The 26,471-nt window shown below is 43.4% G+C and overlaps 1 protein-coding gene and 1 long non-coding RNA gene across 2 annotated transcripts in view; one reads left to right on the forward strand and one right to left on the reverse strand.

Annotated features, from left to right (window-relative positions):
- Positions 1–26,471, reverse strand: part of Skap1 (src kinase associated phosphoprotein 1) — a 294,139-nt gene that overhangs the window by 7,902 nt on the left and 259,766 nt on the right. Inside the window, exon 11 of the mRNA XM_076935898.1 lies at positions 19,755–19,855. Within this exon, the coding sequence (XP_076792013.1) occupies positions 19,755–19,855 (101 nt within the window). The remainder of the gene's footprint in view (positions 1–19,754; positions 19,856–26,471) is intronic.
- LOC143442685 (uncharacterized) lies at positions 8,563–18,989 on the forward strand. The gene is made up of 4 exons (XR_013111069.1): positions 8,563–8,765; positions 9,497–9,607; positions 13,295–13,501; positions 13,756–18,989. It is a non-coding gene; the product is annotated as an uncharacterized LOC143442685 (long non-coding RNA).

Genomic DNA, 26,471 nt, shown 5'->3' on the forward strand with positions numbered 1-26,471 from the left:
TATTTGCATGCTTTGTCCACAGTTGTTAACTGCTTGAGAAGGATTAGGAGGTGTGGCCTTGCTGGAGAAGGAGTGTCACTGGGAGTAGGCTTTCAAAGGCTCTTGCCTGGTCCTCCAGTCTCTCTCCAGTCTGTTTGTCTATCTCTCTCTGTCTCTGTTTCTCTCTGCCTGTCTGTCTCTGTCTCTGTCGCTCTCCTGCCCTCCTACCCCTTTGCCTGTTGATCAGGATGTAAAGTTTTCAGCTCCTACTCCAGTCCAGAGCCCAGCTTGTCTACTTCCTGGCATGGTGATCATGGGCTAACCCTCTGAAACTGTAAACAAGCCCAGATTAAATGCATTTTCTTTCCTTTCCTTTTCCTCTCCTCTTTCTGTCTGTCTGTCTGTCTGTCTGTCTGTCTGTCTTTCTTAAATAAGAGTGGCCCTAGTCATAGTGTCTCTTCTTAGCTATGTAATTGTAACTAAGACAAGTATGAAAGGGTTTATTTTGTATTATACTTCCATATTACAGTCCATGATTGAGAGAAGCCAGGACAGGAATTTAAGGCTGCAACTATGGAGGAATGCTGCTTCCTGGCTCACCGATTGGCTTGCTCATTGGCCATGACCATTTGTCCCCTTCCCCCAGGCCCAAGTCATTTACCACAGTAGACCAAACAACTGGACAATGGCATTGCCAGCCTTGGCGCCCTACAGGAGCTAAGAAGAATGGACCGTCTGCTGAGCTTGCCTTGACACCTTTGTGCTACTATCTCCTTACCCAGCCCCTGGGCTAAACCTAGAAGAGACTCTGGGGGGTGGGGGTGGGGGCTTATCCTTTATATGTGAAAGCAAAATATTAAACTTCAGGCCTTGATCAGAATACACTGTCTTGGCCCCATGCTTTTCTCGCCCTCCATTCCCCTTTCATTCCCAGCCTTCCTCTCAGGTGAACCCGGTTCCCGTAGCTGCAGGCGGCTACAACCATTGCCTTTGGATGGCACCCTTAAGGCAGGGCTGGAGAGATGGATCAGTGGTTGAGAGCACTGACTGCTCCTATAGAGGATCCAGGTCCAATTCCTAGGATCCACATGGTGGCTCATGACTGTCTATAACTCTAGTTCCAGGAGACCCAACTCCTCTTTCTGACCTCTGCGTGCACCAGGCACCCACTGAGGTACATAGACATATGTGCAAGCAAAGCACTCTTACACATAAAAAGCCTATGAAGACAATCTGTCATAGATATGACCACAGACCAATGTGATAAGGAAAATTATTAAATTCAGACTCCCCCCGACCCCCAGAGGATTGTAGACTACGTCAAGTTCACAGTTAATGCTAAGACAGATACGGGTTAGATTCTGGCCCTTCTTGGTTTTGTTTGTTGAGCTCTCAGCAGTAAGTACAGGGTGGGTCCACGGAAATGCATTTTAAGTGAGGCCTTGGTGAACTGATGGGGCAGTAAGAATTTGCACTCTCAACCGAACAGACTGCATCTAAACTAACCTCTAGATACTCCCCCAGTGACTGAACTGGTTGTGGTAGAAAGAGACCAACTGCCTTTGGAGACAGTGGCCCCAAATGGCTTCCTACCTGCTAAATCTCAGATGCCACAGACATGAGACAGTGACTACTGAACTAATCCTTTAAGGACTTTGTTTCCTTTTGGAGCAGAGTCTCTCTCACTTTTAGCTTAAGTTACCTTGGAATTCATTAAGATTATGACATCATATAAATCATATCATAGCAATATATCCTATCTATCTATCTATCTATCTATCTATCTATCATCTAGCTATCATTCTATCTATGTATCTATGTACACGTGCCTATGGAAACCAAAAGAGGGTGTTGAATCACTTGGACCTGGGGTTACAAGTAGTTGTAAGCTGCCACATGTAGGTGCTGGGAACCAAACTTGGATGCTTTGTAAGAATAGCAGACACTCTCAACCAGGCCAGTGCTTAAGCATCTATCCAGCTCCAAGACTGAATTTTAAAAGGTCCTAAAAGGAGCTGAGTGTGATAGCTCACACTATAGAGCCTGAAGTAAAGATTGTTATTGTTGTGAGTTCAAGGCCATCCTGGTTTACAAAGTGAAACCCTGTCTCAAATAAATAAATAAATAAATAAATAAATATCAAAAGCCAAACTACCACCAATGAAACAAACCTAAAACCATCCCCTCCCCAAATCAAAACACACATACACGTGATCACACCCAACCCAAACTCAATAGAGGCTAGGAAGCTTGTTCAATAGGTGAAGTACCTCTCTTTCAAATATGAAGACCTGAGTTCCAATCTTAGCATCCACATAAATGCCACATGGCACCCTGCTTGTAATCCCAGCACATGGGAAGCAGAAGCAGGAGGCTGGCTAGAGCAGTACAGTCATCATGCTCTGGACTCAAGGGAGAGACCCTGCCTCAATGCATAAGGTAGAAATTAATCAAGAAAGCTACCCAGAGCCGGCCGTGGTGGTGCACACCTTTAGTCCCAGCACTCGGGAAGCAGAGGCAGATGGAGCTCTGTGAGTTCAAGGCCAGCCTGGTGGAACACAGTCAGGGCTATACAGAGAGACCCTGCTCAAAATACAAAGAACCAAACCAAACCAAACCAAACCAAACCAAACCAAAAAACAGAGACGAAGAAAGACACTTCATATCTACTTCAGGCTTCTACACATATGCACACATACACACTTGCATGTGTACCTGTAATATACCCATGTGAAACATTTACACACCCACATACACAGGCAAAACAGAAAAAAAAACCAAACAACAACAACGTCTTATATAACTGAATGCGTCTGTCTACAACTCTTTGTACTATTCCTCATTTCTTCTTCCCGCCAGGTGACCGACCTCACTCTATATTCAGGATTCCCCAGTCTGTGTCAGACAGGACATTTCAAAGCTCAGCTCAATGCAAATGACGTCATGGTCCATTTTCCCATGCTGAAGTTAGGCCAGTTTCTGCCTTTAGTTTGTTTTTCAGTCTGAACTGCATCTCCATGCCTTCTGTCTTAGGTTTGCTCGTAGAGCTGCCCCACGTGCACCAAGCTGTGGGAATGTCTCCATCTGCATGGCTTCGATGTGACCCTCTGACTTCCTCTCTCACAGCAACCCATAAGAACTAGCCTTAGCTCCTTCGCTTTCTCGGAGGTGGAGGGTGAGCACGATGCTGCTGGGTTGTCTTCTGATCAAAGTCAACTCCCTCAAGTTAAGCTTTTGTGTCAGCGAGGTATGCATGGCTTCCCAGAAAGCACTGGGCCTACAGGGATTAGCTGAGACCGATGACCCCTGGCTTTTGACTCACACTTTGCAGACTCCTTTGGCTGTGATGTCAGGAGTAGGGAGCCTTGGAAATGTATTCTCTGCCAACTCATAGAGGGTGCCCACTGGAAGCAGATGAGGCTCAGCAGGGCACCTGCCAAGGCCAGGCTCCCAGTCAGGTTGCTCTTGCTCGAGGGGAGTGCTGACCTGCCGACCACAGATGTAGTCGCCTCAGCACAGGGGTGAGAACAGAAATAAATGGGTTGAGAGCAGCTCTCTCCCCCTTCCAAACAAAAGAGCCAGCAGAAGAGTGAAGAGGATAGCATAGTCTCAAAGACCATATGTGTCCCACTGTGGAAGCCTGGGAACTTAATCAAAGCACCTACAGGTCCTGGGATCTGACTGTCTTTTCCAGATTTCATCCCCTGGCTGGATACCGAAAAAGGGCTGCAGGGCTGCGTTTAAAGCATGAATGGAAATTTCTAGCCTTCTCTCCCACTACCACCCCCCATGCATTGCTCCAGCCCAGTCTGAACACCACGAGGTATTTTAAAATAATTTCTACTTTGATGAATTGCTGGGGAGTCCACAATTGCTCATAATCAAAGGGAGAAAAATGCAAATGAGAGCCGGCCGAGAACTATCACCACCAAACGTTTATTTCACTGCACAGTGCCAAAAAGAATTAAAACAACATTAAACTCACAGCAATCATGTTTAAGCCCTCGTTTCCAAGTGCCAAATTGCACCACTCTGGATCATACAGATGTTCGTTAATTATGCTAATTTTTATTAAACTATTAAAATGGAGAGAATACTGGCTCAGCCAGGCAGACCCTAGCTCTGAATGAACCCTGCTACTGTCTAGAGGTGCTAATTTACAGCTTTTTTATTAAGTTGCTGATTCTTGAGTTTTAGTTTTTAGGATTGAACTGAACTGAATTTCTGGGATCAATGTTTTTCCCCATAAAATCTGAACTTCTCTTGGCCCAGCTGTTTGGAAAAAAAAATGGGAAGAGTGCTTTGAGGCTCCCAGGAGACCTGCAGTCGTCTTCAATGCAGGAATGTCTCTACCTTCAAACTGGGGCACACACCCATAAATGTGTATGGTATTGGGGCATCCGAACTATACATGTTCTCCACTCCGTGACTCCGTATACTGTGAAGGCTAAAGGTGAGACTTTAATGGTCTCAATGGTACAGAATTATTACCTGAATATGTTCTAGATAAAAAAAGCAAGACCAAACCCCCCAAAACCAAAACAAACAAATAAACCAAGTCCCCGCAACAAAACCCTTCATGCGTCTTGCGCCGCATCACATCTTCTTCGTCTGGAAGAAATAAGTGTGAAAAGTTGCTTTTTTCCCACTTATGATCAAACGTCTGTGTCTCTCAACCTGAACCTTGTCAAATCTCCTTGAACCCCTTCTACTCCCAGTGAAGAGGTTTTGAAAATGCAAGTTGGTGTTTGGACTCCATTATCAGGATAGAGGAACGACTGGCTTGGGTGAGTGGCAGGTTGAATGAACCTGAGATGGACACAGTGCTCACCGGCACCCACAATCAGAAGGGTTTATGGGGAATGGCACACAGCCCTAAAAGGATTTATGCTGCTGACTACAGTCAACAAGGAGAAACAACAACAACAACAACAACAACAACAAAAACCCCAACCCACCAAACCTACCATAAAAAGAACAGCCGATTCTATAAACCAAAAGCAGTCTGGTCATCAACAAGAGGCGTGTCACACAGTTTGACTCTGCCTCCAGTGGCTTCCTATTGCTGTTTATGGTTTCAAGACTATCATAGGCCTCCTCGGTGATCCTCCTGTCACAGGGCCCTGAGCCCCTGTGTGGTGCTGTAAATACTCTGTCAGTAGGTGTCAGGGGATATCAGGGGGAAAACCAGCAGGCGCCTATCATAAGCCTTAAAAGAGATTAAATACCCCTACCCCATGATTGCTACATTTTAATTTCTCTCCTCCCTGCTGGTTCCTATTTGTATAAGCTCTTCCATGGCTCCCCTGGAATAGCACAGACATGACCTGGAATGACCATCCTGTCTTGGGATGAGAATTCAATTTCTAGGCTCAGTGAATCCTAGGCTGTTCCAACAGAAGGAGCTCACAGCCTCTTAAGGCTTCAAGTCTTACACTGGAATCTGTCAACCTTTAACCTGTCTATGGATGGATGGGAAAGACTTTTTGAATTCTCAAAATTGGCATAAAATTTTGTGTGGATGTATATGTGGGTCCCATGCCTGGAGTCTTCACTAGATCCTCAAAGGGTTTATGAACCTTCCCCAGTTTACAGACTAGCACCCTAGAGGAAAAGACAGTGGCCTAGGTCTGGACTTCATTCTAGTATACACATCTACTACTTTATTGAACAAAATATAATTAACAACAACCAAGAATCCTTGTTCCTTGATTGCTGGGTTTCTAGGTGTGGGTCCCTCCCTATATCCTGCATCTTGTCCTTTCCTGACCATATTTGCCTGTCCCAGGGACCAGCGTTTACATTTTGTCTTCACAGGCTCTCATAGCTTTCAGTGGCATCTGGAGCAAACCTCTGACGTGCTTAGTTCTGTTGAGAAAGCTCTGTTATGGGGGCCTTGGGTGAGTTCCTAAGAGAAACATTCCTCTTTCACATCAAAATGGTCTTTAAGCTTCTGTGCAACAAGAGTCCCTGAAACGCTTCAGACTTTTACTCTCTTAACCATCCAAGTTCACTGTACCAGTGTTGTAAGTAAGGGACTTCCCCCTTGAAGAGAACAGTCAATCAGCCTCGAACACGAAAGATCAATAAGTGCTTGATATATGTATGGGAAAAGCCAATCAATCATGGAGGTATTGGTTTATGATTGCTTATTTCTCCTAATAGAGTTCACTTAGCATACATTATCATTAGTAAAGACGTGAAATCTGAATTCCTAAGCAGAGTAAACTGTATATGCCAAGATCAACACACACAGACACAGACACACACAGACACACACAGACACACAGACACACACACACACACACACACACACACACACACACACACACACACACTGGATTGGCCTACAAATCCTGAACTCCTAAAATTCAGCTTTGGGAATTTTCTTTGAGATAGCCTAAGCTTTAAGAGAACGTGTGGGGGGTGGGGGGAGTGGGGGGAAGGGTTTAGCTCAGCAAATTCCCATCTGCTGGAAGCAGAAAGCTGGGAAGAAGAATTTGTTTACCAAAGACAGACATACCCATTTTTCAGCACAAACCATTCTGTGAGGAGATTTTTCCTGGAGGGATAAGGAAATGGTTGGCTGGTTAGTTGGTGGTTTTGTGACACTGGAAAGGATGGGAGCCTAGCACTTCGCTAAAACCTTGAGTCATTTGGCAGCCTCTCCAGGCTATTCTACACTGTGGTTAAGGTTCTTGGCAATCATTTTCTCTTTTTCCATTATTCAGAATTTTGGTCTATAGATCATAACACAAATGAGTCATTAAATTTGCTCCAATTGAGCCAGTTTTATTTATTGTTACGTTTCAGGGAACTTGCTATCCTGATGATTGATGGACCTGCTTGTCTGAGGAGATAGGTATTATAAAAAAAGAAAAAAAAAAAAGGGAGCGTTGGAAGGTGGGTCAGCAAAAGCAGTTGGGGGCTCACAAGGACAAGTCTACAAAGCCCAGGCCAGCTTAAGAACTGAGTGCTCTGGGGAGACCGTGTGATCCACATGGAGGGCTTGGGAGCACCTGAGTGAGAGGGAACATTCAACCTCAAGTGGGAAGCTCACGTCCTACAGAGGGTGTGAGTGAACACATGACAGTGCAGTCAAGGCCAGGGAGGTGTGTAGGGTCTGTGCACACCAGATGCTCTTGGCGATGTTAATATGTGTGGAAAACTATGTGCGTCCAAGCAGAGGCGACAGAGAAATCATGGAGGGAGGGGTAAAGAGAAGTAGGTTTGTAAAGAGAGACAGGAATGTTGCAGACAACTTATACTTCACCTACAGAAGAAAGGGGGAAAGGCAAGGTAAACATTTACAGACGGGAGGAAGCAAGGTGCCGGGTGCAGAATTCAGGAACAATAGAGGCAGCCCCATTTCAGAGCTGATAGAATTGTGATACCATGTGAGACGGGCATATTAATATGTATTCTATAAACTGTGCAGCTCCCAGCTCCACCACTCTGTTTTGCTCTGACCGCAGTACCAGCCTCAGGCACCGCAACACAATTTGGAAACAATGTGACGGAAATGTTTAATCTGCTCGGCCCATCTGTGCTGCGTATTTCTCCAGATCTCCCTGAGAGAGGCGCCTTGAATCTCCACATTGCCTTTAATATTCTCCTAAATCACCTCCCCACTGCACTTCAAGGGCCATTGCTACAATATCACAGGTTCATCTAAAGTGCAATGGGGAGGGGGGTCGGGAGGGAGGCGCAGACTGGGAGATTTTTTATTTTAAAATAATTTCCAGAGATCGTCTTTTCTGCTTCCTTTAAAAAAAAATAGAAGAAGAAGAAAAGTTATTCTATTGTTGCCGTAAGGTTATTGAGGTTGTTTGGTGCAAAACAGGGTAGGACAGAGTGGAATCATTCTCCGAAGAATTATATTTATTAATCTCCATTCTCTCAATAGAGCGTGGGAGGGGTGAGCAGCTGCTTGCCTTCTCATCTCTGTTTTGCACCTTGCTAGGGTGAGGTGCTCATTAGGGGCTGTGGCTCTCCGTTCTCATGGCACTGAATTTGGCTTGGTAGTTCTCAGGGCTTGCTGCTTTGCAACAAACAAAGCAGTACGCATTTAATCTCTGTCCAACATGCCCTCATCAGAAAAGGACACTTTATATTTTTAATTTGGGCATAAATCCTTAGGTTTTTCTCTCCTTTAATTGCAGATACTGAGTGTTGGATTACCGCTGCATATCCACACCTGATTTTTTTTTTTTTGCCAAATTCAGCTATTTGGGGCTAAGAATGTGGGTTTGGAGAAAGAGGGGGACAAGTCACTGTGTTTTAGACCCCAGATGAATGGGAGAGAGTTGCACATCACCAAGAAAATTAGGATTCCTTTTGCTTTGTGAATTAAAGAAATGAATAATTTAATCCTCAAGATTGTTCCGGCGAGGGAAAGGCGAACGTCCCAGTTGCCGGGGCCCTACAGCCTGTCGGTGTGTTACATCATCTGCACACATAGGCGTTTCCATGACAACAGCTTATAGCTTCATTTCCTGGATCCCTCTAGGGGGTGTCACAGCCAGATCCACCTGCTTTTCACCCTACCCTCGGTGGGGTCATGGTAAGGTCGCCAGAATAAATGAACGCGGATACTAATGATCTGTTTACTGCTGTTTATGCTTGGTGTGTGTCAGGGGCATGCACATTTAGAGAGCTCATTATGGCTGCAATTAGAATGCACCATCGCTAGATATTTAACTCCTTTTTCTTTTAAATTAGCATTTTAATAACATTCTTTGAGCAGAGAAACAAAATGACCATTTTTCACGGACAAACTTCTAGCTGTAGGTGCAACTTTAATGGCAAAGTTGTGAAGGGGAAAGAAGGGAGAGGGGGGGGGAAAAGGCCATTTTTACTACTTTCACCCCTCCTGCCTACCAAAAGGATATTTTTATTTGCTTTCTAACACACTCAATTTCCTAAATTTGTTTTGAATCCAATTATTTTGGGTGGTTTAAAGTACCGTGCTCTTGTTGGACGGAAATTAGCAGCGATTGAAATTAACTTTTTATGTGACCTGTGAAAGGGGCTAAAATAATTACAAGTGTAGACGAAATTCTCCTTGCAGGAGACCCTAGCTGTAGGACTGGGCTGTGAGACCAGTCTCAGAGTATCTGAATACTTGGTATTGCAACCACAAGGACTTTTTTTTTTTTTTTTCTTTAAGAAGGTGACTGCCATGATTGTTTCTGTTACTGTCTTTAGGATTATCACACAGAGCGTAAGTGGTGACAAACATGCCATTATAAGCAGGATAAATAAGAATCAGATAGAAAGACAACAATAGAGGGTATGAATTACCATTTTAAAAAGGTCAGATGGCGGGAGCCTCCAAGAGCAGGAGAGTTGGAGCAGAGATGAAGCAATACAGGCAGAGACAGACTTGGCCAGGGTATTCTGGAGGCATAGCTTTTTAGGGACTAGCCAACACCTTCTCTAGGTGTTTACAGATGCTCCGTTTGTGTAAAGTGCAGTGAAAAAATAACAATTTGAATGTTTCGATTATCTTTCCCAGTCTCTTCCATTTTCATTATTTATTTCCTATAAATCGGGACCTTGCTGAACATAATTCTGCAGACAAGGAGGTGGAGGGGACAGCCGACGTGAACGTGGAGATAGATGGCAGGTGCGTGCAAGATAGATAGATGCTATGCGTTTATGAAAAGGGAAGGCGTCCGCGGTGAGCGTCCACAAGGTAGAGCAGGCGACCATGGGCACATTTACGGATAGAAAAGGTGTAAGGAAGACGGTGGGAACCGACACAGAGAGCCTACCCTCCAGGAATCCACGTCCAAGTTCTGCCTAAGATGTCCCACACTTGCTGTGGCTCCTGTGAACCTCACGAACCTTTCCATGACAACAGACAGGATTTCACAGCCAGAAGACTTGGGAGGTCAATAGTTGAAAAGCAAGAGTTAGAAAGAGAGATCCTTTATCCACAGCAAAACAATCCCAGAAGCGACCCCCCTACACCACACACACACACACACACACACACACACACACACACACACCACAGAAGAAAAAAAAATTAAAGATGCAGCAGGAAAAAAAAAAGAACCTTTCGAAAAATGTAAGTTTAAAATGTTTACGCTCTCGCTTCAGCCTAGTTGCACCTTAGAATCTGCCATTTCATAAACAAAATACTGATGGCACAGACTATCATTTGGTGATAGCTACCCCAGGACATATCTAGATGCACTTCTGTTATTTTAATTAAATACTGCATTATGGTTTGTGACAACTCCATAGCTACGGCGCAAATGAATTCCGAATTAAAGTGTTACTTAGGCATCCAGTAATTTTTGTTTCAGTTCTCAGTTTTACAAAGCAAATAGCTATAAAATCAAGATGTTCATTCAGTTACAGATGGGGGAGGATTGTTGTTGCTTGTTTTTTTCCCCCCTTAATCCTCATGCACAAAAGGAATCTGGCTCAAAACACTCTCAGTTTATGAGCCACATCACAAAGAAAAACACATCCTCTCGACTAGAATGTGAAATGCTGAATATTAATTGCTGGCATTATGCTTATCTTTGCAGTCAAGTCCTGTCTTTTAACAATTATCTCGATGGGCTGCAGTCCTGAACTGTCAAGAGAGTCTTCTTTGTTGAGTGGTTAGGAGCCTATTTGGTTTCATTTTCTTGAAAAAGAAATGACAAAGTTCATAAAAGCTCCATGGAAGTTTCTGGATTTGGAACTCCTCCCAAACACAGTGAATTAGTAAGGAGAGAGAAGTGTCTTTATGCAAAAAAAAAAAAAAAAAAAAAAAAAAAAAAAAAAAAAAAAAAAAAAAAAAAAAAAAGTGCATCTCTAAATTAAAAAAAAATCTTTTAAATTTAAGTGTATTAGCATCCCCTACATGAACTGGAAATATAATTTGATATCACCAGTTTGTTATAGTTTAAACATTGCTTAATTGGTAAATTATGAAAAAAATTTGAAATTTTCTCATTTATCAGTTCAGAGTCTCACTCAAGATATAGTAGGGTAAAAGAATTCTTTTTTTGGGAGGGGGCTCAAATCTGAGGATTTGAGGATTTAATTGTCATTAATATATCCTGTCACATGAAAAATTTTAAAATAGCAAGTTTTCTGAAGACATCGTCTATTATTTCTGGTCGGAGAATCAATACAATCTTTTTAATTAGTATTAAATATCTTATGTCCATGGATGTCAGCAACTTCTTGCCTTCTGTATTCTCATTGTCGCCCCTGACCTCCCGTAATGAATCTTCCAACTTCGACAGAAATTACTGCTCTGTATATTTGCAACGAGACTATAATGTGCTTCAGTATTTTGCAAGTTTGGTCTGAGTGCTGAATCCGTACGATATCAAGAAACCCTAGCAAGAGAGGCTGAGAGAGACTGAGTTCCTTCTGAGAACGTAATTACACAGAAACAAAGCTTTTGCGACTCTTTTAAATAGGGCACGTCACTGAAATGTCATGTAGTCTCTCTGGCAGATTAGCGAGGAGTTTATTACTAAATCTCTGTCTATTAGACGTGTAGCTGACTCTGGAGGAGCTGCTTGTTATAGGACTGGTGGCAGGAAATAGAGGGAATGTCACAGTTAAAGACACAAATTTTCCCTGTAATATATTCGAATGGAAACCTCTGAATCCAATACTACATGGATATATCTAATAAATTCACAATATTTCAGCCTCAACAGCCTTCGCCAGTTAGTTTTAAAGATTTATGTGGTAAAAAATTACTTGGTGATGAATATGGTTTACTCTGTGCAGTATTGGAGGTGTAAGGAATTAAACTACCGTCTTTAACAGTGAATTTATTATTACCTCTGTCAAAAGACGAAGCCTTTAACAGCATTTGTTATAAATTCACTGCAAAATAAATGGCTGGCTTTTTTTTTTTTTTTTTTTTTGCTGGAGTTTGTAAAGCACCGGGTGATTCTGAGCATTAACCTAACCCCTTCATGGCTTATGTGGTTCTGTGTAAACATCTGGTGTGGGACTTTCTACCTGACTCTGGTGTGTGTGTGTGTGTGTGTGTGTGTGTGTGTGTGTGTTTTGAAAGTGAAGGAAGGACAACAGTTTCAAAATAAGGAGATTAAAGAGAAAAAATACAGTTTTATTCTCTTTCTCTCTTAAAGGATTTTTATAATAAAGAGCCAGGATTCAATGGGACAGTGTTGTCCTGCAGTTGGGCCCCTTGCTCGCAGGCTTATATGCATGCATATGCACACACACAAACACCCTCTCCCTTTTGTCCTCTCTTGGAATGGGTATCCCCTCATTTATAAAAATTACCTGGAAGGAATGAGGCTGCCAGGGTTTGTTCTAGACGATTGGTTCCTGTCTGGGGGAAAGGAATGGCCTCTACTGAATTTGACCGGTGTATGACCGTTGCCTTCCAGCTGACCCCACATCCTATTCGCATCCTCCTAACTCCTGCCTCCCATAGGGATTATTAATGAGAGAAAATACCACCATCATCATCATCTTCGTCATCACAGCACGGTGTTGACCTGCTTGTTAACATGAAATGGGGTGGCGGGGACACCGTCTGCGTTTCCCCCATTGCATTATAAATAAGAAAAGATATTCTCTGATGGTCTACCCCTGCCTACCCCTTTGGTTAGGTCAGAGGTGAATACCAGTTCTTTGACAGGCATTGATCAGTTTCATCACTCTGTTTGGGCAGTCTGTGCCCCAGGCCTGTATTGCCCCACTTACGACTCCCAAATTACCTCCCAAATAACCTTAGCCCATCCCCCACTCAGTCAAGCAGAGGGTAAGACGCCTGAGGAAGTCCTAAATGGACACTAGATGTCACCAAACACCTCTTTTCCCTCAGAGCCCTGAAATTAAAAATAAATAAATAAATAAATCCTTCCTTGAAAGCAATGGAAGGGATTAACTTAGCGGTTTTTATGAGTGGTCTTGTCACGTTCAACTAAACACACCTCAAAGAGGAAGTATCATTGCATGTTTTCTCTCTCTCTCAAATACAGATTTTTTTTTTTTTAATAGAAAGGAAAGAAGGAAGGGCCCAAGGAAAGAGAAAAGTCTATATTCTTTTTTTTTTTTTTTTTTTTTTTTTTTTTTTTCGAGACAGGGTTTACCCTGTGTAGCCCTGGCTGTCTTGGAACTTGGTCTCTGTAGACCAGGCTGGCCTTGAACTCAGAAATTCACCTGCCTCTGCCTCCCAAGTGCTGGGATTAAAGGTGTACACCACCACTGTCTGGTGAGAAAAGTCTATATTCTTAAGTAGTCCTTTGAGAAGGTAAGGGGGGGGGGGACCTTGGGTTTTTAAAATCCCATTATAACAAGCATTATGTTAACATAGCCCAGGTGTGCCCGGCCAGGCCCTGCTGCACTCAGGTGGCTGGAGCCAGAAACAGCTGTTCCATCCCAGGTGACAAATGAATCTATCCTTCTTCATATAAAGTCCATCTACCCACATGAAGTGCCTCATGATAAACTGTTTCCACCAGGTCAGCCCAAAGACTGGCATGGTGGAGCCATGAAAAGACCTTCCTATCCTGGCTAAGCCGTAAGTATCAACCCTAAAGAATGCTCAATTTGTTGCTCTGATGCTGATCTCCAAGCAAATAAGTGCCTGGATGAGGCCTTAGAGGTCTCTGACATCCACTGGTGCAGGACACAACACAAGCTCAGGAGATGCAGCCTTCTGACTCAGTTTACCTAAACTGAGTCAGGTAAGGGGTATGTGGTTCTTCTTTCCAATTAACCTAGTTTCTCTCTCTCTCTCTCTCTCTCTCTCTCTCTCTCTCTCTCTTGAGACAGTTTCAATAAATGTCCCTGGGTAGCCCAGAACTTGCTATGTACACCAGGTTGCTTCCGACTCAACGGAGATCTGCTTGCTTCTGCCTCAGCATGCAGGGATTAAAGGCATGTGGCTCCACACCCTATAAAGTTTCTCCTTTTTTATTTGCTGGATCGCTCATGTTACTGCCATAAATTACTTCTGAAACTGGAGGCTGATTTCCACTCCCCCACCCATCATAGCCATTCAGTTATGTGGTATCTCAGACAGCAGAAGCACCTATGTTGTTTAGAAGGAATGTTTTCTAGGGGAAAACCTTACTGGCTCGAAGTCAGGTCACTTCCCTGAAAGGAAGCTTGTGACTTCTCTTATCCAAACAGAGGCATCTTACTTATCCTTTGAGAGGCAGGCCATCGTGCTGCTGGATTCCAGAGGGGGCTTTGCAGTCCTCAGATACAAGGAGCTAAGCCAGGGCATGGTGTCCTCGAACTGCGAGTGATTCAGCACCTCCCCTGTCATGCATGGTGTTCAAACAGAATGGATTTTTGGAGTACACCTGTTGTTGAGCCCCTGCCAGGTACTGATGGCCACTAACCCCCAAATCACTTTCCCCCCTGCTGTTGATGCTTGGAATGTCAGACAGGACCGAGCGGCAGCCGGTGTGTATTTCAAACACAGCAGATGGATTTTTATATTAGCTCCTATTTCATGTTCAGGCAGAGCGACCGCCACACTAAAACCACACAGCCTCAGTGCCGCCGAGTTTGCTTCTGTGAGATTAATTCTGTGAAATTAATTGGGACAAGATTGAAAAGGAAATTAAAATGCAGCTGAGTGAACAGGCCTCTCAAACACCTTTTCCCTGCTCTGTTCAAACTTGAATTCTGCGGTGGTCGCCGGCATCGTGGGAAGTAATTTACGAGAGGCAGGCTCTCAGGAGTGATCCGTTACGTATGAGGAGACCTGCACCAGAGCCACAATCTGGAGCCACTGAAAAAGCGCTAAACACCCTGCTGGGGCTTGAGCTGTGTCCTGGCTCCTCCAGGGGGAGGGAGGGAGGCTCTTACCAGAAAAAGCCACTCAGAAATCTCTGGGCCCAAAAGGAGTTGCAGGAGCATCCGCTGGATGTTCACATCCGCTTCGTTATTAAAATCTTTCACTAATATATTTTAAGATCCAAATTAGAAGTCAGCGAGTTAAGTGGGCATGAAGCTGCATGGGGCCTCGGAATGTTTGGATGTGCTGAGGAGCCCTCAGCGGGAGGGCTCTCTGCTGGCTGTGTCCTTGTTACTGCTCCTGAGATGGGTACATGGCTCAAACCTCTTCTGGAAGAGAGGTTTGGAGACTTTCTGGTGTCAGTGATGATGTTTCTAAACCACAAAGACACAGTGGATTTCCACGTAGGCCTCTTCACTGGGTAGCGAGTGTTCTGAGCTATGTGAGAGAACTTTGTGTCTCAACTAATGGAGCTTCTGAGGGGTTCTTGGTGTATGGATCACTTTTCTCAGAAAAAAAATTAAATTTATGTGTATGTGTGTGTATATGTGTGTGTCTGTGTGTGTTGGTGTATGGATCACTTTTCTCAGAAAAAAATTAAATTTATTTATGTGTATGTGTGTATGTGTGTGTCTGTGCGTGTGTGTGTGTATATGTGTGTATGTCTGTGTGTGTATTTGTGTATATGTTTGTGTATATGTGTGTGTGTATGTATATGTGTGTGTATGTGTGTGTGTGTATGTGTGTGTGTGTGTGTGTGTGTGTGTGTGTATGTGTGTGTGTGTATGTGTGTGTGTGTATGTGTGTGTGCCTGTGCCAACATTCTAGCATATGGAGCTCAGGGACAACTTCTCGGAGTTGGTTCTTTCTTTCTGCCATGTGGGTCCCAGGGATGGAACTCAAGGGGCAGGCTTGGTGGCAGGAATCTTCACCCACAGAGCCATCTTTCTGGCCCTCATTTTGCTCTACTATATCAATGATTTATTGAAATGACAAGGAAATGCCCAGCACAGAGGGTTGCTTTAGTGTTAGAGTTAGTGGATGGGAAAGAAGAATATAGAAGTTGTCATTATGTAAGCAGAGAGGGACATTTAAGCCTAAGAAGTTTAAGTCACTTTTTTCAAGGTTACACAAATAACCTACCTGAGAACGGGACAAGTGGTAGGCTGTTAGGATAACTAGGAAGTGCATTTCTCTGTCTGTCTATCTATCTATCTGTCTATCTATCTGTCTGTCTATCTATCTATAGATCATGTACCATATATATAATGTATCATATATATATATGTATATATACATATATATTTAAAATTTATTTTTTTTCTGTGAAAAGTGATCCATACACCAACACACACAGTCACATATACACAGACACATATACACACAATATATATATACACATATATATACACACACACACACACACACACACACACATATATATATATTGTGTGTGTGTGTATGTGTGTATTACAGGGCTGGAGATGGGTCCATGGTTAAGAGCACTGCCTACCATCCCAGAGGATCCAGTTTCAATTTCCAGCAACCACATGGTGACTCATAACCATCTGTAACTCCAGTCCTAGGGGGTCCAAGGCCCTCTTCTGGCCTCTGAGGGCATAGACATATGTACAGCCAAAATACCAATACATGTTTAATAAAACAATCAATCAATCAATCAATCAAGCAAGCAAGCAAGCATGTATGCATCCCCAATCCCAGCAGGGACAACAGGAGCCCAGGGTTAAAAGCTGCCATCCTCCTCTTTCTCTCTGCTCATCTCACTTCCCTGCCTTGAATCTCCTTCTTCCAGACTCTCCTCGAAGCCTTTTTCTTTTTTCTTTTTTGTTTTCTGAGACAGGGTCTCTTTATTATGTATCCCTGGCTGTCCAGGAACTCAAAATGTAGATCAGGCTGGTCTCAAAATCACAGAGCTCCTCATGCCTCTGCCTCCTGAGAGTCACCAAGCCTAGCACAGTGTTTCCTTAATAAAGGGATAAGGATTTAACTTGGTAGTAGACTATCCAGGGCCTAGCATGCATAAGGCCCTAGATTTGATCCTTAGCACTGTAAGTTTTACTCTGAGAGAGGTAAACCAGATGTACCTATGGGGGTGAAGACAAAACAGGTGGCGGTTGGAATGCTTGTCGTTCAAATGGAGCAAGTAATTAAAGCTGCCATCAAGGGCCGTGTGGATTTCTCGAGCAGCTTTGCAATGTCAGGCCCACCGTGTTTAGAATGGAAGTATCTAGGGTGGGAGAAATAACAACTCCCTCATTTTACAGGTGAGGAAACAAGTCCACTGGGCTGAGCTGTACAGCAGTGTTGTGCATCCTGCAGGGAAACATTCTGCAGGTTTCCAGACAGAGGCCTTCCTTGCTCAGCCAAGGGGCTACTGGCCTTCGGAGGGAAGAACTATGGAGTACTCCAGATGCCATTCTCTTGGACTAAACTCAGTGTGTGTCAGTTTGTTCTTTTGCTCCAGGCTCGAGAGGCAGGCTCATTCCAGCAAAGAAAGCCAGCTGGGGCCGAGATAGGATGAACCTGAGAGAGAATTCCAGAGAGCAGGGAATGGCTGAACATCTAGATGGTACCAGAATCTCCTTTTCTATCTGTATGAATTGGTTCATTTTTGTGTGTGTTGGGTTTTTTTTTTTTTTTTTTTTTTTTTTTTTTTAGAGACAAGTAAATAGGAAGGGAGGTCTTTTGAGGCACCTTTGTATCCAAGGGCTCTGATCGAGTTAGGTAATTAACAGAATCAAGGTAAATCCAATCCCAGACACTCCCCAAACCAACGTTAAACAGAATGACGCTTGCAAAGGGAATGTTCCTTGACCTACAACCCTCTCATTCCCTCTGATTTGCAGGGATTAGCAATATGAGGAAGGGAGGCACCTGGCATAGCTTAGGGGGCAGAAATACTGATAGACTTAGAACCTTCCGGAACAGTGGAGAAAGAAGCTGATAGAATTAAGGCAGTGAGGCATTTTCGCTGAATTAAACTCTGATGCATTAGCATGTAGTCATGGAGGAGGGGAACAGAGGTGGATTTTAAAAGACCAGTCTAACGTTCTTAGGCATCTCATAGAAATACCACAGCCATGGTAACCACACACCACTCTATATTGCGGGACAGGTCACTGCACAGCCCCTTAGATCTAACTGGAGGGAAGGGACCCCCAGTGAGAAGCCATTAACAAAGGCAAAAGACATGTAAAACAAACAAAATAATCACGATGGAGAGAAGGCCAGCCGCCAGTCTGGCTCTGCAGTCCCCCCTCCTGCTGCAGGCACCTCTAGACAATGTAAACAGTTAATTTGTTCACCTGCAGGCTCTGGGCAAACAGAGGCCTGGTCACACCTGAGTGGATAACTCGATTACCCCATAATGCCAGCACGGTAATGTACACAAATTCTATTACACGGCAAACCTTGCTTTCGGGCATTTGAAATACCAATCGGGCCAGTGTCCACTCCCTTCTTTGCTTCCAATTTATTCTTGGTGTATTGGAGCTGCACCGAAATTGTGGAAGGGTGGTGCTGAGTTAGAGTCACAGGAGAAATCACTAGAACATCGAGATCTCATCCAGCAGGGCCTACAAAGCCCTTAACTTCCTGCAAAGGGCTAGGTCTGAATTTAGTTATTGTTTAAAGGGACCTGATTCATTGGAATCTCTGGAAGACATCTGGAGTTAGACTTGGTCTGTTTCTTTCTTTTTTTTTTTTATTACATTTTATTTCATTGCTTTACATTTTATATTTTAATTACATTTTATTTATTTATTTATTTATTTATTTATTTATTTATTACACTTTTGTTCACTAATTTGCTGTGTGTGTGTATGCCACAATATACATGTGGAAGTCAGAGGACAACTTTCAGGAGTCAGTCCTCTCCTTCCACATCACCTCTGGGACTGAACTCAGGTCTTTAGTCTTAGCAGCAAGTACCTTTACCTACTGAGCCATTTCGCCTGCCCCTTGGTCTTTTGTAAAGGAGCTCACAGCATATCTCAAGCACAAACAGACCCTTGGTATAAGTAGTACCAGTCATAGACTAAGAGAAACAGCAAATGTGATGTTCATAACACAATGGGTTTCTTTTTCACTTCCATGGCGTTCATGTACTCAACAATTAAAGAGCAAATTATGTCTATTTCAAAACTGTATTTGTAGATATTGACGGGCTACATAGAGAACAGCCTCTGTGATAAATTCTCTTAGGAATAAAACAGGTTGTCTTAGTCTGGCTGCATAATATGTGTGGTCTTTTTGTTGGTTTGTTTACAGGATGATGATGAATAATTTCTTCAAACTGTAGCCTGTGACTCCAGAAAATTCTTTTATGATAGGCAGGCAATAATCTATCCCTTTAAAAAAAAAAAAAGCCCTGTTGCTTTATGGTCAACAATAGCATGTGTTAGCTGAGTCGAGGGCTGGCTTATGCTTGAAGAAGAGAATAAAGTTAGCTGGCCTGTGTGCAATTGAATTCAGGATGTTGGCCTTATCAGCACCGGCTCAAACCAATTGAGCTAACAGGTTCTGACTCCTCCTCCCACAGGTAATTATGTTATCATCTCATTTATCTAGAAATGAAATAAGAATCTAGTTTACCTAGCTAGAATGTTTTCAATAGTATTATATGGTAATAAATTATGTACATAGTGTGACCTTTGTATATCATAAGATCATAAGTTCTCAGGAAACATCAAATTTTGACTGGCATAATTTTAGTATTGTATCTACATATATATATATATATATATATATATATATATATACATATAAATTTGCTTTAGTGTATCTTTAAATGTGAAAAAAATGATTCCTGGGCTTCAATTTTTAATTAAAAAATTCCCAAACAATTTTACATTAAGGGGGATTTTGATCTGTGTGTAAGGAAAGCCATGTAATATACAGAGAGAGAGGTCTAATAGCATGGGATTATTATGGTTACGTTAAGTACACTAACAGGAGTGAAAACATAGCTTTGGACCCAAAGCCCTATAGTCTACATCTTTACCTTGCTCAGAATGCGGATGAGGTCACCCCGCTGGAAGGACAGTTCATCTGGCTGGTCACCATGGCAATCCCATAGGCCCTGGTAATAATCGGCATAGTCCACTGATCAAAGAGAAGAGAAAGCAAAGATAAAAGGAATCAGTTTGGCTGCAAATGGAAACCGAGGTTCTGATACAGCCTCCAGGAAACTTAAGATTCAGGGGGCCCCAGAAGACAAACACGCAGAGCAAAGGACTATGGGAGGACAAGATCATTAACTCACATGAAATATTTACAGATCACCCCTAGTAGGAATGCTACTCAACAATATGGTAATAGATGTATTTATTAATAGAAGAAAACCAGGCACATAATTTCTCAGTTGGGTTGCAAACAAGCAGCACAAAGATGTTTCCCACTAGATTTCTTGATCCAGGGCATCCAAACACCAGAGTGCATCTCTTCTTTAAGCATCTGAAGGAACAGATCCTTCTGCCTGGCCACAAGAGAGGCTGAGTCACCCAGCGTTCTTCTGCATCATGCCTCACATTTTGGCCTCCTCTGTTACCCAGGAGCTTCATTCCAGGTACCTTATGAGATAGTCACCAATAAATACTGAAACGAATAGCCCAGTCTTTAAGTGGAGCCATGGGGGGTGTCTCATCCATTACAACTAAATTCTGGGTGGGCTGGGCTGGCCCTTTCCCAGCATCTCATTTGTAGACCCTGAACATGTCTGCCAAGATTTATCTGCAAGCCCCCGGGGAACAGAAACCAAACTGATCTGCATTAAAAATGAAAGCAACTGAAGACACCAAACCAAGCTTTAGACAACACAGGAGAGATTTACAGGGCTCCTAAGCCAGACTAGATGGCAGTGATGCCACAGGACAGCCATCGATTCTTAACAATGAAGAATTTGTATTGATCCTCTTCTACCCGGAAAGGTTAAACACCATCGTACACAGTGGGCGAACATGTGGGGGTTTGAATGGTGGGAGAGCTAATGCCCACTGGACCAGGGATACTTAAAGTTTCTTAGAATATTCCATGCTAGACCTGTGAGCCAAGCACCTGGCAAAAGTGAAATTTGAATGACGGGACTCAGGAGTCCTGAGATGTAGTTGAAAATCTATGTGATTTTCAGCTAGGAGGCTGATGCAGGAGGATCATGAATTCTAAGCCAGCCTGGGTTTCACTGTGACACCCTGTCTTGAAATATGGAACAAAAAAATTTGGTGATTTCTAGGGACTCTGTCTCACTGATTCCTACTTGGTCTGAATTTGTTTGGATTCTCTCATGAGCATCCATGGTTCTAAGGCTGTTCTTGACAGCAACAGATGGGGTGCAAATGGCCGGTGAGGCACCACAGAGGACCTAGCTGTACTTGCTCCCTCTCCGGTTTGTTCCTAACTTATGAATAATTCAAATAACAGAGGCACAGTGGAACAGATTTCTGTTACGTCTTTGTAAAAGACTCTTATTACGCATCTTAAAGTGCACAAAAGCCGAGGAGAGATTGGCTCATTTGGGTAAGAGCAGATTGCAAACAGAAATAAAAATGTCAACCATAGAGACCCGGGTGTGTTTTCTTTACACAGAGAATTGTCTGTCTCTGCAGCAGACAATAGAGGGCAGCATACAAAGTAACTGCCAAGGAAACCGGCTGCCATCGACTGAAGAACACGTCGGGAAGAAAAATATATTGGGAGAAAAATGCTAACTGTTGAAAAGAGAAAGCATATATTTTGGGGGGACATCAGTGCATGAAATGATAGAGAAATATCAACCTTAAAAAGTGACGGCGGTTTCCCCAGAGGCTATGTTATACATTCTCAGTTGTAAGGGAGTTTATAAATCATCCCGAGACTTTGACTAGGTCTAGGAATGAGAAGCCACTTGACATCAATATTCTCTGTGGATTTGTAGATGGCAGAGAAAAAAATTGTTTTTTATAAAAAACAGATATCAAAACCCCAATTTGGCTATTTATGAAAGGTAGGAAGACTGGCAGAGCGACCTTGGCCTTCTCTGGCTTAGTGGGTAGTCACTTTGAGTTTCTGATCCCCACAGTGTGCTTGGGTGTGAGACAGCTCCTAAGGTACCTTTTGGATAAATATGAGATTCCTACCACACCTTGATAATGGTGGAGGAGACCACGTGGGGAAAGACCTAAGCTAAAGGCACATTACAAACCAGACACAGTGGTTCACACCCATAATTCCAGCAATCAGAAGGCTCAGGCAGGAGGATTGATTTGAGTTTGAGGCCAACTGGACTACAAGTTCAAGACTAGCCTGAGCTATATGGCAAGAGAGACTTTGTCTCAAAAAACAGGGAGCTGGGGTGCAGGGAGACAGGCAGACAGGCAGAGACAGGCAGGCAGACAGGCAGACAGGCAGACAGGCAGACAGGCAGACAGGCAGACAGGGAGATATCAACCATAGACCTGAGCTTTCTAAGACACAAAAAAAATACAGAAAGGTCTTTGGAGTTCGGGAACCCGGGAGACAGCCCAGCCCACACTTAAGGACCATGACAAACAGCTCTGAGCAGTTAAGCAGAATGATAAAGCAAAAACTGGGGAACACAGTCAACCTGCTGCCCACAGAGTATTTTGGTATTAAGGAGACCAATAGGGGAGTCATTCTTTAGCTGGATAGGATTGGACCCCCATAGTACAAGGTCCTTGTTTAACTCATGAGATTCATATTTATGCATATGTGTATAGGCAACTTCATGAATTCATTCCTTGGCATCCATCAGGCCTGTGCATAACAATTAACTAAACACCAGGGGCTGTGCTAGATACTGGGGATTCCACACGGGTCATACATAGTCCCTGCTCTCAAGGCTACCCTCTAGTTAGGGAGGTGCTGTGGCCCAGAGTTATTATACCAGCATTCAGGACTGAGGAGGTCGAGGTCGCTATGTGTAAGAGAGAACTTAGCAGAGAGTCTTAGTGGTCAGGGGAAGATTCTTTGAAGCTTCAGCTGTCTACATAAGCCTGAGCTGCAGAGCATCACAGAGATCTTGAAGTTGGGAGGAGGCGAGACTGAGCAAGACTTCATTCCTGAAGCTTGGCCTTAGGAAGGGCCTGGAGGTCTGCAGGTCTGCACCATGACTTCCAGCTGTGCCCTAAACCAGGCTTGCTTATCCTCAGACAGGAGAACGAGGGCAGATACTGGTTCCTATAGGGCAATGAAAGGAGTTAGGAGCCTGAGAGCAAGGTTTTCTCTGTGGACTCCGTAAATTTTGGCTCAGTATAGGTTTCCACTATACTGGCAACAGCCTGAGTCAGAAATGATGCAATCTTCTGACCAGTTAATTAATTCAAAACATCCTCATTCTCATTTTGAGGACATTATTCCATCTAATTATTTTTTTCCCTAGTCTGTCCATTTGGAATGAAAGACAAAAGAATGAAAGCTTAATGCCAGCATTTCTCAATGTCTTTCAAAAAAAAAAAAAAAAAAAAAAAAAAGTAACTCTACACTAAATAAAGCCTGGTAATTCAAAAGCAAAAGCTCTAATATATTCAGCATAAAACAGACAGAGGACCTAGAGCAATAATGACAACACTAATAACTAAAACAGTTATAACAATTAACAACAATTACAATGATAGGAAGCTAATGGCTATGATCACTGCATTTAAATTGCAAGCAGAGCTGGGAAGGAGTGTTTCTAGAGAGAGTGGGGGTGGGGTGGGGTGGGAGTAGGAGTGTCTTATTCTTTCTAATCCCATGTGAGGGGAGCCAAGCTTCAAGTGAGCAAAGTATTACAAAGACAACTGACAGAATTGTCTTTCCCTTTTCCAGGTGGTCATAAGAAATCATATGTCACTCCACACCTGGTTCTTTGTGACGGGGATAGGCATTTTTCCTTTTATGAAGTCCAGGCTGGTGTTACTGGTGACAGAGTCAATGGAAGCACCAAGTAAAAGGACCAGGACACCTATCTGGCTTTCCTTGTCTTCAGGGACAACAGGAGATGACTGTTCTCCCAGAGCTTAGTTGTTGCGGGGCACTGGGTAGCTTCAGAATTCGAGCCGTGACCAGGGAGAAGAGGCTAAATCAGGTCAATGTGGTGTTTACATTTTCTTGATGAGTAAAGGGGCCGTGTCAGTGAGGTCTGGCATTAGGCACAGCTGTTTAAATTAGGGATACCAGACAAAGCCTTGAAAACAAACCTACCACAGTAGGGCCCAGTGAGAGTTGGACCAACTCTGTAAACAGTGGCTTGGAATGCTCTAGTCTAAGCCAAGCCAGGAGGGGCCGCCATGGTAAGTACACTCAAAGCAGACACCCACTGCTACCTTATTAACGATTTCAGAGAGATGAAGAAACTTGCCAGGTGCCACTCACTGTGACACCAGAGCAGGAAGAATATTTTCTGCTCGTTTTCCATACCATTTGCTTATGTTCAAGCCCATTTCATCTTGAGTTATGAAATTACTATGCCCCTTAATTTTGTAAGTATGATTTATGAATGGGGAACAATCACAGGTCCTGGTTCTCACCTCATCGGTTCCTTTTATTGGGTTAAAATGTTAGCGGGTGATGCTCAACTCAGGGTTGGTCCTGGAAAAACAGAGGACAAGAGCTACTGGAGCCTGTGTCTTCCCTTTGGTTTGGTGTAAGACTTTTCTGTCAGCGGGCACCACAGTGGGCCAGCAGAGGGTCTCCAGGATGGAAAGCCTATGAAAGACCACTCTTTTGCTCTTTCAACATGACTCGATGTTTATAAGACCAAGCCTGGTATGCTCATAGAGACAGAAAGACAGAGACACACAGAGAGAGAGAGAGAGACAGAGAAAGACACACAGAGACAAACAGAAGGACAGAGAGACAAAGACACACACAGAGAGAGACACAAGAGAGAGAGACACATAAAGGTACACAGAGACATACAGAGAAAAACAAATAGACAGAGATACACAGAGAGACAGAGAGACACACAGACAAACAGACGGACAGAGAGACACACAGAGACAAAGACAGAGACACATAGAGACAGAGATACACAAAGAGGGACAGAGGCACAGAGACACAGAGACAAAGAGAAACACAGAGACAGAGAGGCATAGAGACAAACACAGAGAGACAGAGAGTGGGGGTTGGGGGAGGAAGACCTTTGGCTAGCGACTTTATGTGTCTAAGGGTGACTTGTCTCTATGGCATGGCACACCCAAGCAAAGGAAAATTTTATACCAACAGCTCACAGTGAGTCCTGCTTTGGGCTACCCAGAGTTTCTCACAGCAAAGCAGGAAAATACGATCTCACCACTAAAGACCTTCAGTGTTAGATCCACTGTGGGACTGCCAAACTGGAATTTAGAGAGAATCTGAGGTGTTGAAGAGTCACTCATTAAAGTAACCGTGTTACTAACAGTCACGCTGTAAAGCGAGCTCTTTATAGATTGGGCAATCAATACTACAAGGCTGTGATAGATTTTCTAGGTAACAGAATAAAATAAAAGAAATTGCATCCTACAGGGTCATTAACACTCAATAAGGATAAACTGGATTCTGTTCCTCTCTCCCTCTTTGGATAAGATCTGGAGGTGGGTTTGAAAAATGTTAGCAGTTCTGTCAGAGAAAGTGCAGCATCAAGTGACAGGGTTTGTCGGATAGAGAAGAGTCCTAGATGCGTCAGCCACAGGACCTTAAGGGGAAAGGCAGCCGGGACAGGCCTTTCCCTTGCAAACACATAACACCTGAGAAAAACGAAAAGACACGGAAACGTACATTGCTTTTCTATGACCTAAGAATTTACTCTGTCCCAGCCTTTTAAATGCTTTCATTCAGGCTGTTGGCCCTTCCCCCAGATCTCTATATTTTGTGGCTATAAAACTAAGAGATGACATTGGGAAGTTACATATGTGTTGCAGTTTCTATAGCTCCTTTGGAGAAAAGGCACTGTGTAAATTCAATAAATAAATAAGTAAACACAAATAATAAAAATCACTGCCTCGGATTCTGCAGAGAGAGCGAAAAGTCCTCCTGTGTTTTAATCAGCGAGTCACCAATCATTATAAGTGGTGGAAAGTACAAGCCTCGGGAACATAGAGCTAGCCTCATGTTAACGACACCTATTCCGGAGGCAGGATGTATGAGGAACAAAAGACTTCTTTTTTTAAAAAAAAAAAATCCTAATTGAATTATACCTGTTGGGATAGCTAAAAAAATAAATCTCCTTGCACCTCCCAGATAGAACCGAAGGGGAGGGGCAGGCAGGAGAAAATGAGAGGAGGGAGGAGTCTGGGAGGGAAAGTGAGATTTTGCTAGGATGCTGACACTTCCTGGAGTTTAATACAGTGTTGGCCACAGAAAGCTTCTAGTTATCCCACCCAAGGTGTCCATGATGAGGGAGTGTCTTCCTATGATTGTGATGGAAGTTGGTAGAGAAAAGCCTTATTTGGGATATTCTAGGTCAGAACAGATTTTCTGTTGGGATTCTGTATGGCAAGTAGGAACAATAGAAATTAGGTTTCAGGGCTAGAGAGAGCTCTCAGCCGTTAAAGGCTAAGGCTCACAACCAAACTTCAGAAATGCGGTTTTAGAGGGCTTAATGTCATGGGCTTATCATTAGGAGCTAACATCCTCGAATCCAAGTGTACGCATCCCAAGTGCTCTCCCTTCCGCTTCATGACCTCTGTGTTCCCTCTTCCCAGGGAGAAGTTGGGTCTTTGCAAACCTGAGTTCTTCGCTAATCCTTTAAGAGTCATTTCCTGCA

The sequence above is a fragment of the Arvicanthis niloticus genome, chromosome 6 (assembly GCF_011762505.2).
Source record: "Arvicanthis niloticus isolate mArvNil1 chromosome 6, mArvNil1.pat.X, whole genome shotgun sequence".
Taxonomy (NCBI): Eukaryota; Metazoa; Chordata; class Mammalia; order Rodentia; family Muridae; genus Arvicanthis; species Arvicanthis niloticus.